General features: G+C 40.8%; 1 protein-coding gene across 3 annotated transcripts in view; it reads right to left on the minus strand.

The window, feature by feature from the left end:
- Positions 1–207: 207 nt before the first annotated feature.
- The window catches only part of npas1 (neuronal PAS domain protein 1), a 56,443-nt gene continuing 43,842 nt past the window's right edge, over positions 208–12,808 (minus strand). Inside the window, exons 6-12 of one of the 3 annotated variants that reach the window (XM_023352016.1) lie at positions 11,751–11,910; positions 11,482–11,594; positions 9,183–9,379; positions 8,822–8,928; positions 8,530–8,677; positions 6,063–6,175; positions 208–4,858 (exon numbers count right to left, since the gene is read on the minus strand). In XM_023352016.1, the coding sequence (XP_023207784.1) occupies positions 3,795–4,858; positions 6,063–6,175; positions 8,530–8,677; positions 8,822–8,928; positions 9,183–9,379; positions 11,482–11,594; positions 11,751–11,910 (1,902 nt within the window). In that variant the 3' untranslated portion in view covers positions 208–3,794. Of the gene's footprint in view, positions 4,859–6,062; positions 6,176–8,529; positions 8,678–8,821; positions 8,929–9,182; positions 9,380–11,481; positions 11,598–11,735; positions 11,911–12,808 lie in introns of all 3 variants that reach the window. The other 2 variants (XM_014470659.2, XM_023352015.1) reach the window with 2 other exon arrangements.

The following is a 12,808-nucleotide window of genomic DNA, read 5'->3' on the forward strand; positions in this document are numbered from 1 at the left end:
GGAGTGTCAATGTGCTTAAGAGCAGCATCTTATATTCTGTGAAATACTTCATAAAGATGTGTGTTGAAAAATGACAAATTTGCAAAATGCAAATATGAATGAGGAACAAGCATGCTTATCTTTAAAGTGTCTGCAGGGCTTTAATATATTTCAGACTCTAATTAGGTTGAAATATGCGGAGGAGTGAAGAAAATACGACAAAATCTATACTTGTGCTCCTCTACTGGAATATTTTATTATCGTCATCTGCATCATTTTTTAAAATTTTTTGCTCTTTACATTTGTTCATTTTCTTCGATGGGTGGCGGCCGACATATTCACAAACATGTGAGGAGGATAATGTTAGATTCACAGTGATGGACATAGGGGTTAGCTTTTTTTTTCTTCTTTCTTTTGTTTTTGTTTTTTTTTTTTTTTAATTCGGCAACGACGAGAACAAAAGACCGAAACAAAAAGACACCCACTCACACACGCACATGCACCCCAACAAACACACACTCAGAACCGCATCCACACTCGCAGTTTTACACCGGTAAACATCCGAGAACAAGTGCGCTCCCACACTCGACATTTGTGACGGCTACAACATATGCGCGTATTGCACACAGCAGATTGGACGGTTTCTCCCTTCCCCAACATTGGACTGGGAACATCAGGTTTGTGTGTGAACTAAATCCTCAGCGGAGACTAAACTGTAATCTCATTGTGAAGGCAAAAAAAAAAAAAAAAAAGCCCCCAATATTATAAGCTTTTGACATTTTTTTCTGTGTTTTAGGTGCAAAAGACCTCATTCCAAAGTGCTAAGAAACAATTTTTAGTTCTTCATTTTTTTTTTTTTAAATATAATTTATGGAGTACTTAATGCATTAAGTACTGGCTGCATTATTGCAGAGATTTTTTTGTGAAAAATGTCAAACTTTAGGATTTTAACGTTTTCAAATTACATACCCTTCGATCTCAAGTGTCTCGTCCGGTACGAGCATAAATTGAAACGTAGAAAATGCCTTTTTCTCAACCTTGAAAAGCATTTGAATTAGTATAAATCCAACTTTTTTTTTTTTTTTTGCACTTTGAGTCGCCCACAACATTTATTGGCCTCCTTGATAAAGAGGCTTAAAATGAATTCATCTTTCATTGCAGAAATGAAAAACTTTGGAAATATATTTCCTTCCTTTTAGCATCCTGCTAACTGTACATGGTGGCAAGATGAGCTCAGGGACTTTTCCAGCTTAGTTTTGTTTCAAGTAAACTTTTTAATCCTTGCTCTGACTGTGGAAAGGTTTAGGTGAGAAGCTTTTCCTGCTTTACTGAACATTCTCCTGTCTTTTCCCATTTAGAAAGTAGCACAGAAAAATTGGGTCTCAATGTTGCATTGTAGGTACACCCCAGGAATAGATTATAGATTATTATTTTAAATGACTTACTCAGCATGGGCCAGTATGTAATGCTAATAGTTTTTAAATCACTTTGTTCTTTTTTAAACTTTCTTTTTCTATCTTGATGATGCAGCATTTACACGTCTTTTTATAGCATATCTACCTGATTAGCTCTTCTCCCTGGAGTTTTATTTAAATCTCCAGATCCCTTTCAGTAAAAGAAGAAAACTAACACTACGGCGTCATAATTTACTTAATAATTTACATAAATCCCTTTCACGTGTGGGTTGGTATGAGAATACATTAAGCACTGATTAATTTCAGAGCTTTTATATGAAACAGAAAAGCAACAATTATGTCCAACCCTTTTAATTTTATGCAATCCACTGATACTTAAAATCTAGCAATGGTATCTGCAAAATTTATTTTTTACTCCAATTTTGATACGTAAACTAAAGCAAATTGATAAAATAAACATCAACTAAATTTAATATTAGTATTCAAGTGCTATTTTAACCATTTTTTTCTCACTACGTAGCATTTATTCAACCTTTTTATGACTTCAATTTCAGTTTTATTAGTCATGAGTGACGATCGTTTAGTTTACACAGAATGATGATTGTCCATTTTTCTCCACTTACATGTGTAAATACTCTTGTGTATTATTATATTTTATACTGCAACTTCCTTGTCATTCCATCTGAGCGATAATAACAGTAAGTACATCTTTCCTTACGTTATGAATAATTGTGAACAGCTGAATTTGTCATCCCTGTAATGGTGAGTAAAGTGTAGCAGCCTACTTTCAGCCAGCTGAACAGCAGTGTGCGGCAACAGGAGCGTTCTTCTATTGAGTGTATCAAACCCATCAGCCACTTTGTGATCTTATAAATTTCGAAAAGGGGAGAACACATTTTTGTTTGCTGCTTTTGTTACATTTATTTCAGGGGATCACTAATTGTGGGAAATGATTACTTCATAACGTCAGGCGTTTTGCTTTTAATACTCTCTGAATATTAGCATTCAAATTAAAAGTAGGTATTTATTGTGGCATTATGCTGCTGCAATAAAAGATGACTTCACATGCACATCTTTACCGGAGATGCTAATTAACGCTGAGAGCCCCGTTTCTCTACTTTAATTTAAAACCCTATACCGAGTTGACAGCTTTGTTTTATCGACCCCAAATTGTCATATTTTAATGACCACAAGGGTCTATTTATCGACCTGTCTTTTTTTTTTAATGATTTTTTTTAACACAAATACCGCCGCCCCTCCCCCCTCAGTGCTCTGCAGTCAGTCTATATTATTAACGACCACTTCTGTTGTTTTTCTGTTTTAACAGGATCAAACATCCGAGTCACCAAGTGCATTGAGTTCACACCGGAACAAATTTCAGTAAGTGCTCATAAAAAACACAAGAGGTCCAGGTGACAAAAACATTTCTGTCCTGCACCACGTCCTCCTCTAAACATTCTCAGAAATATAGTTTAAAAAAAAAAAAAGGAAAAGAAAAATGGATGACATTTCACATCCAATAAAACTACGTTAATTTCTCTGTTTGGAAACAAAGATCCTACATCAATGAATTAATGTTTTTAAAAAAAAAAAATAATGATAATAAAAGAAAAGAAAAAAACGGTATGGCTTTCATACACAAACACACCCTCAGCTTCATAAAGAATATACTATAATTAACACTTAGTCAAACAAATTACCATCTTATATTCAAACAACAACTGTCTGCGATGCAATTTTTCACTCTTTATATAATACTGGAATGTCTGGGACCACGTTACTCACGGTTTTGTCCCAACACTGTGCTTTAAGTATGGCTGACTGATGAACACTCCTGTAATATCTTTCAGAGATCCGATATAAAACATCAAAAGGTCATCTCTACCTATATTAAGGGAAACCCAGTGGAAGAGATACTTTTATAATACTGCAATGATAAAAACATTTTACTCCAAATGTCTCCTTTCATCCCCCCATTGGCAAGAGTCCTCCTCCTACTGGTTTAACTGGAGTAAAAGTGACATGGATGTAAGCTGAGGGTCTTCGTGGTTTTGTTCGTAGCTATGTACAGTATGGCTTCTCCAAGTGGAAGAGACACAGAAAGCAACGCGGTCGTCTAGAGAAGGACAGAGCAGAGTTCTGTATTGTTGCGGAGATGAGACGTCTTTAGGGACAGCCAATCAAAAGTGTCCGTGTTCTGTTTTCTCTGAGAGCTGCTGTCACTGGTTCACTGTAGATTTTTGTATCGCATTCTTCAAGACTGCAGTTACTCAGCTCATTGTCCAATTAGTAACGTCCTTAGAGGCCATTTCTGTCTTTCATGCCCTTTTGCAGTGTCTCTCGGTCTGTCATGTCACTTCATTTTTGATTTTCTCCTCTCTCCTTCTCCCCTGGTGAGGTTCAGTCCTCCTCCGTGCCCGCGGCCCCCCTCAGTCCGTTCATACAGAAAGGCAGGCTGGAGGAGAAAGGGCTGTCAGACGGTGAGAAACCGCTGAAGGGTGGCAGCCCGGCCAGCCGCTGCAAGTGCGGGAAGAAGGTCGGCGGGGGTCCCTTGTGGTGGTCCGAGCGTAGCTGCAGGCTGTCGCCATGGCCCCCACCGTGGTGGTGGGAGGGCGGCAGCTCCGGTGGAGCGTAGCGGATGGTGCTGGGAGCGTAGAGGCTCTGAGGGCCCTGCGGGCCGAGGGCGAGGGGGTGGAAGAGGACCCGTCCGGCCGCGCCACCCGCTAGTCTTTGGAGCAGCTCGAAGTCGGGGCCGTTTCCAGTGCCGCCGCCCGCGGCGCCGCGGCTCACTATCCCGGAGACGACCCTGTCCTCGCGGGGCTGTGGGGAGGACACGGACATGGCAGGAGATAGGGCGGGAGACGGAGGGGTGAACAGGCCCTTCGGCGGCGCCTCGCTGCTGGACGAGGAATCTGGGATTGGGGTGGTGGGGCTGTCGCCGTTTAGGCTGCTGGACGGTGTGTGCGCGTGCGTCGGCTGGGGCTGTGAGGCGTGCGTGTGGGACCCCCAGCGCCCTCCGGTGGACAGGACCTCATGTTCAGTCTTGATGGTGGGACTTTGCGGCAGGGTGGACGGTGCCACCACACTTTTCAGCTGCTGGATGACGGCCCGGCCGTTGTGCACCCGGCCCGCTCTGTCCCCTCCCGTTGTGGCGTCCCCTCCTCTGCCCTGTTTGCCCCCTCCCCCGCTGTCTTCCTGCTTCAGTCTGTCGCTGTCGCCCCCCTGCTCCCACTCTGGCTCTTCCTCGTCATCGCCTTCGCTTTCGAGGTCTGAGGAGGCTGACACCACTTCCTCCGTGTGTCGAAGTTCCTCCAGGCGACGCCGGCTCTCAGGAGGCGCTCCCTCGTGGTCGGACCTTAGCAGGCGCTTCCTCCTCTCCTCTGATTGGACGGCGGGGGCAGCAAATTTTTCTCTACCTTTGCTGTCAGGGTCACTCTTTCCGACTGTCTTCCCCGGTGGTTGACCTGAGCAGGAAAATAAATTTCGATGAAGAGAGTAGACACTGTTCCTCGCTAAAGTACTCGCATCCCGCATCTGTCAGGCAACAGCAACTGTGTGTTTTCAGGATTTTATGCGACAAACCAAAATGTAAAGTAGTGCATAACAGCAAAGACTGAAGGAAAAAGACACATAGTTTTTATATATTTGCAAAGTATTCATCTGATATCAGATATCTAGAAAAATATTTCTTCTGTTCTTTATTGCAAAATAACCCAAGCTCATTCAGATTTGATGGAGAATCAAATCCTGCCACAGATTCACAGTCAGATTTAGGTTCGGACTTTAACTGGGCTCTTCTAACAAATTAATCCACTTTCTGTACTTTTGTGTGTGGCTTTGGGATCATTGTCCTGCTGGAAAGCGAACCTTCCCCACAGAGTCAAGTGGGTTGAACCTTCCCTCAGATATGTCCAGAATTTCCCTGCACAAATCATTCCTGTCCCTGCTGAAGAAATAGATCCCCACATCATGACGCTGCCACTTCCATGTGCCAAGTGTTCCTTGCTTATTAAAGTGTTGAGCTCATCGTTCAAACTACTTTTGCGTACAACGCTCCTGAGAATGCTGCCAAAGGCTAACTTGAGAAACGCTATTATGCTGAAGGCGGAGTGTCAGAAAGAGCAGGAACTTCTTAAAGAGACAGAGGCCGATTTCAAAAATGCTAAATTGCGAAGTCAAATGTTTGGCAGCATTTTTATAACAACTGAAGATAAGATAGTTGATTGTGTGCTTTGAAATGCCTTGTTGCTGAAAATGTACTATATAAATAAAATTACCTTAAATGAATAAATAAAATGACCTATAGAATAGCACTATGTGCCTGGAAAATACATAATACCTTTGAAGAAGACACCGAGCACAATTTTCTTCTTCACATTATGTAAACAAACAAGGTGTGGCATCAGATTTGAGCAATTCCTGGATTCTGGATTTGATTTTTAGTGGTATAAGACGGAGGCTGAATACAAATGCATGCCGTCTTTTCAGACTTATTTCCTTCCCACGTCACAAATTTGTACTATTTTTGCTTCTCTATCACATAAAATTCCGTTAAAACTCCTTGACATTCATGGCTGTAACGTGACAAATAGCTAAAAGGCTCAAAAGTGTGAATGCTTTTGAAGGGAACTGCTATTTTCTACATGCATGACAAGTAATGAGCACTACCTCGGGCCTGCGGGGAGCCGTCGGTGGGGGACGAGCTGACTCGAAGTCTCTCCGCTTTTATGCTCTCCGGTAGCTGCAGCAGATCCAAGGGAGTGTCGGGCATCTCAGTTCGACTGGATGGAAAGAGAGGAGAGAGATAAACAAATGATCAACCACTTAAATCCACTTACGTAAAAAAAAAAAAAGCAGCAGCACTAGTTTGAGTGAATACTTAAGAGACAGAAACAACATATAATCAGGAAAATAACAGCCTCCAATAGCCAAACTACCTCAGCTGCTTCTAACCTCTGCCTAACACACCTCTGGCCCCTTAAACAGTCCTTAATAAACAAACATACGCATTACCACACACACACACACACACACACACACACAAAAATGCACACTGGGTCCCATTTAGCAGCCCACCTATACAAAGTTAAGCTCCGACAAGGAGGGGAGGCTGTTCGAGAAGTTAATGAGCTCTTGTAATTACAACACTAATTAACTAAAACACCATTCAGACCTAAAATTCTGACATCCATTTGTACTAATTATATAGCTCTAGTCTAATTAGCATTGAAATTCAGCCTACTCCTCTTGTTTTTGTCTGACTTTAGCTACTCTGCATGCGTTTGTGTGTATGTATAAAATACATTAAGACATAACCAAGAGTAATACAACATTTAAAAGGTAATTTATATTTAAAAACAAGGTGAAGACATTTGAAATGTTGCGTTTCAGCCTAAAAGCTTTTCAATAGGATCATATCTGCTAATTCAGAGCAACAGAGCTGAATAACAAGAAGGCATTGTTATATTGCTGCATACTAATAATGTTGGATCACACCACAGAAACTATGAAGACTTTCAAACAGCTTACTAACTGATTCAAAGTAACTTTTAAAATAATCTTTTCTGAATTTTTTAAAATGTAACTTAAAAGAAAAAACAAGTGTGACAATGAAGAGAAAATGAGATTCTGATCTGCGGTTCCTTTGTGACAATCCCCCATACCTTAACTCTAAACATCCTCCAAAGTAATATACATTGCTTTTGTCATTCAGACAAGAATGAAGTAAACACAGTTTTCAAACGATGATTTGATTAATTCATTAAGTGGATTCTAAAGCCACCCGGCCCCGTGTGAAAGTTAAAATGCCCCCCTTATTAAATGCCAAATTAGCTTTTTGCCTGATTACAATCAGACGTGAAGAATCCACAAATTACATTAAAAAAAAACCCCAGTCCGACAGCATAAAGTTGGCTAAAAGCTCTCAAAATGCAATGCAACATGCACCAATCTAAAGAAGATGGAACGATGAAGAACAGTGCCGATGACGTGTATTTTTTTTAGGAAGTGTTGCAAAACCTTTCCCAAGGTTTTGAGAATTCAGTAGTCCACAGTAAAAGCCTTTATCCATACATGGAGAAAACATGAAACAGTGATGAATCTTCTCTGGACAGAAATCACCAAAAATAGTAGCAAAACTGTGACAAAAGAAACAACATATAAAGAGTAGAGTTTAGACTGGGACAAAAAAAATCCAGCCTGACTTGGCCTGAGCCTGTAGGCATTGTGTCGGAACCTGATCCTATAAATTTAATTATAGGCCAGAGCCCCAAGTAGACATGACATATTATTTTAATTACATTTTAGTTTTTAGAGCATAGTCTTAGTAAGCAGTATAACTTCTCCTGTTTTTAGATTTGCTTAAAATCTTCCTGCTCCATTTTGCTACTTGTTGTAGCCACAGGGTGAGTCAAGTGCAAATCATCTGAGATGTGTGATTGATAGGAGCAGAGCAGGGCGGAGCTGCATGTGCATTGCACAATGCCCTGCGCTTGTTACAGTCTAATGATCTTTGTTTATTCAACATGGTAAGCTGCCTACTCCTCTATATAGAATACAAGTAGATTAACAAAATTTCATACTGTGCATTCTCGTTTGGTTTTCTCGGAGATGGATGTATTGCATCACAGTGTAGAGTTTAAATCTAAATTCTACACTGGCTTGTGCTCACAATTAAACAATAATAAAAAGATTGATGTAAAGGGCTATCTCACATTTGCTAGAAAACATCTTCATAATTAACAAGACTTTTGGGAAAATATTCTGTGGACTGAAGAAACAAAAGGGAGAACTTGGAAAAAAAAACCCATAAATTTCTGGTTTCTCCAACACTTTGCCCTTTCTCTCTCTCTCTCTCTCTCCAGGTATCCTTAAAAATAATGAAAGCACTTATATTTCTAAGTCGTGCTTTATTTCAGCAGTTTGTGTTAAGGCTGTCAGAATTAACAAGCTCAGAAATAATACGCTTTGAAGTCAGTACTTTCTCAGTAACCTCCAAATCTCCACCAATAATCCCTGCATGTTTCATCACCTATTCCCCCCCCGGAAGGATTTCTGCACACAGGCATAATATTGTCAGCATATAACAACAGCTTTATTTGACAAGAGCCTGCGAATGTGCAGCTGCTGGACCGACCTCAGGACGTAGTTCACCCAGATGACATTGCGCTCATGGGGGGCTTTGTGATTGATGGAGACAGTGGCAGTGGACTGGATCCACAGGTAACCTCCTCTCCTCTGAAGCCAGCGGTAGTAGCCCGTCACCACCTGGCCTTTCCTCAGCACTAACGGTGAGAAAGCAGAGAAGTTGGTTAGTTCAGAAATGTGGCAGCAGAGGGCGCCTTGCACAACCAGACAATGCACACCTATAGCATCCCAATATCACTAGTGAGAAGCTGTCTGCATGTGAAAATGTGTGTGTGACTCACGGTCCTCGTGGCTCTGCCGGATATTTTCCAGATCCTCCACATGGACGAAATGATAACAGGTATGTCCCACCACTTCCGCTGGGGTCAGATCCATATACTCTGAGATCCTGTGGAGCAATGGATAAAAAAAGAAACAAACAAAAAGAAAAACAAATTTGTCAACTAAACAGAAGCAGATGTATTTTCTAAAAACCACCAGCTGGCTGGGGATTCTGCCAGCCGCTCATGAAAAAACATGAATGTGGGCACACTCCAGAAAGAAAAAAAAAAAAAAACTACATAAAACAAAAATTCACACATTGGACAAATGTGTGGTGGCACTTATTGTCCGCACAAATATTATGATAATAAAATAAGCTACCTGTTTTCACAATATGTGACCTGCAAGTCCATGTTCACTCGGAAGACAAACATGTTGCTCTCCATGCGGACCTCGTTGAGCGTGGAGGGCGGGAGCGTGTGTGCGAGAGCCACCAAGCCCATCGGGCGATAGACTGAGCGCGTGGAACCCGGGACGAGCGCGGGGCGGCAGCGGATCCGGCCGGTCACATGGATGACCTGACAAGCAGAGCGTGGTCCTTAAAAACAAAGCCAAGTAGGAGCACAAACTAACGCATCGATACATCCAAGTGGAGATCGAACTGAATAATTGGACAGGGTGAATGCTGTAAACAAAATACCAAAACAAAAATGGAGCTGGTCTGACATTACAGCTTCGGGAGCGGTGTACTCTGTGAGATGGGTTGGTTTAGTGTGTGATAAGGTCAGAGCCAGGAAACAAGACTGCTGTGAAACTCTGGGCAGTAAGAAACAAAACCTAGAGGTCCAACCAAAAATAGGTAAACATAATGTTCCTGTTTAGCAGTGGTGGAAATTAATCTGTGCTATGACCAAATAAACATTCTGTACAATATTTAAACATCAAACATCAACAGTACCAGTTTTATCTGCTGCTTGTGATTATAATTTGTATTGACTAAAGTAAACTTTTATTTAAATTAAACTTTTACAAGGTAAAATTGTACCAAAGTAACTGTACTTTTACTTGACAACACTATTTTTATACTCTTTCCATCTCTGCTGTTTATTCTCTGGATATAATGAGATTGCCTGAGGTCAAATGTTCATAGATTTTAGAACGTCAGAGTATCAAAAAATCTTTTGTGATAATGTACAGGATTATCTTACTGTTTCGATTTAAAACAGAAAAATGTTTTCCTAATTTTGTTAAGACAAAGTGACTTAATGATAATTATAGTTATAAGAAAAGTTGTCCATAACATTTGTTTGAATATTAATTAGTTGAATAAGGACCGTGTGATTGACAACTAAACAGAAATGATGCTTATGACAGTGTAAACTAAAAAGAGTGATGGGCAATGCTTTTTGGAATTTTTTACAACTTGGCTGTTTTTTCCACAAAGAAATATTTCCAAGAAGACAAATTTGAATTTCAAAGGGAGGGAAACCTGTAGTTGCCTTCTTTCAGCCAGCTGACCAGTTGTGTGCAGCAACAGGTAGGACAGAAGAATCTGTATTATATGGTGTGTCCTACTCATTTCACCCTAAGGCTATTGCTTAGCATTAATTTTTATTGTGTCATAGCTGATTTTACTTTTGAAAGGATGTTTGGCACCAAGTTTGGGCACCAGCCTTCTGTAATTATCTCGTAGTTATAAAACGGTAGGACAAAAAATGTCATCAGGAAGTCAGATTTTTCTTAATCAGGGGACACAATCTGTCATATTTCATAATACTCAAAAGGTCAAATGAAGATGAGAACCAAATAAATGGAACTAGTGTGTTCCACATTTTATCCGTAGAATATTTTTCCTGGGTTATTTTGTCACCCGAACAAAATAAATGCAACTAAGCTGAAAATAATAAACTATTAAGTTAAACTATGCATACTGTGTGAGCATTTTATGACGGTCAATGCATTTTTTCACAATGCTTTGAGTAAGCTGGGTGTGAAATTATTGTAGGTACAAAACGCAATTAGGAAGGGACAAAATGGCAACTCATGGGTATAAATGAGAGCACACATTGGTGAGGGGGCAAAATTACCCAGAGGCCTCTATGCTCCATATAGCTGATGAAAATGCTACGGGTGCTGAAAAAAAAAAAAAAAAAAAAAACAGTGCCAGAGATTGGCTCTGATCTGCAGGTTGAACAATGAAAAATCAAAATTCATTTCCCGAGTTATAGAAAGCATAAAAACTATGATTTCCTACTATTTTCAGTCTAAATTTAACCACATTGACCAACAGAATATACTTTGATGCACATCAAGTGTATTAAGAAAAGAGATAAAGTTTATGCAAAAATGTGGCTACTTGTAATTTAATCTTGAATACAATAATAATACATCTATCAAATAACCTCCAGCATTTGCTTTTGTTTTTTACTTGTTATAATCCTTGAAAACATCAGAATTGTTAAAAAAAAAAAAAAGAAGAAAAAACTGGCATTGGCAGACGGCAAATCAAACAAAATAAAAAAATAAAACTGGGAATCTGTAACCAGTCAAGAAAATCCAGATTGTTCAAAAACTCTGGTAATAACAGTACTTCCTCTATTTCAGACATGATCGGTATGAAACTGTAATCTCTACCTAATGTTACTGAATGAATATTTTGAGATTATGGTGAACTCCTCACCTTGTATCCGGAGGATTTGACATGTAGGCCTCTTTTGGTGAGTGTGGACTTCATTCGGATGAAAAAGCCACGTTCTGGAGGATCGTCAGCAGCAGAATGAGGACTGGAGGGACCTGCTGTCAAAGATCAAAATACCATTTTAATGACTGATAAGCAAAGTAAAAAATACCACTTCTATATTATGTGGCGAGAGACTTTGCCTAGGGAAATGGCAAAAATCAAAATTTAGCTGCTTATTACAGGACAAAAAGTACCAGGCTCAGGGGTACCGGCTAGTGAAGAGGTGGAGGCGGTGCTGGAGGCGCTGTCGGGGGCAATGTGACAGCCGGCTTCGGCCCGCAGATGCGGTTTGATCCCCAGCCGCTCGGCCATCTCCACGTGGTCCGCTGGGTGGATGTAGTCGAACACGCTGCTGCCGGTCAGCTCCACCTGAACGGAGGCACAGCCACCCATCAGAGTCCAACGCTTAGAGCACAAACAGCAAAGCGTGTGCAGGTACAGCTCACACACATGGGTAGGGCAAAAAAAAAAAATCAATATATGTTATGACAGGAAAATGAAAGCACCGCTCTGGGTTACTACTCAACAAGGAATGAGGAGGTTGTAAGACATTCCCCCACCCATCTTACACACACACACGCACACCCCCACACACACACACACACACCTACACACACACACACACACACGCACACACACGCACACACCCACATAACACAATCCAGCCTCAGAGGGCTATGTCACTACAGTGGTACACAAATAAAACCTGGAGAGATAAAAATCAATTGTATTTGTTGATTAAATACAGGTGAACTCCAACTATCTCAAAAGGTCACATTACTATTCTTCCTATTGTGTCTCTCCCTGCTCCTTCTTTCAGTTACAGTCTTCCCCAGCCGGCATAAAGAGTGGTGCAACAGCTCCATACGATGCTATCATCATAATACATCACAGTCGCATCTCTAATCATTTAAAGGTAATAATGGTGCTGCTGTTGCATGGCATCCATAAAAGCTGCACAATCTAAGACGATGTGATTCCATCTGAAGGTGTATAAATGAGTGTGCAGGGGTGTGTGCATGTGTGTGTGTGTGTGAGAGAGAGAGAGGAAGAGAGAGAGAGAGAGAGACGGAAACAATATCGGGGTGTAAAGGCCTTCTATTATGGTATGCAGCTTCTGTTACATCTGTGAACGTTTGTGTGTTTCCGCAACGTGTGTGTCTGTGTGGCAAAACCATTCCATCTGATAAAACCCACGGCCACAGCAGCCTCACACCCTTGTCTGTAGGACACAACCATTTATTACCGGATTAGAGCCATTTACTGC

The sequence above is a fragment of the Xiphophorus maculatus genome, chromosome 18 (assembly GCF_002775205.1).
Source record: "Xiphophorus maculatus strain JP 163 A chromosome 18, X_maculatus-5.0-male, whole genome shotgun sequence".
In the NCBI taxonomy this organism is placed as follows: Eukaryota; Metazoa; Chordata; class Actinopteri; order Cyprinodontiformes; family Poeciliidae; genus Xiphophorus; species Xiphophorus maculatus.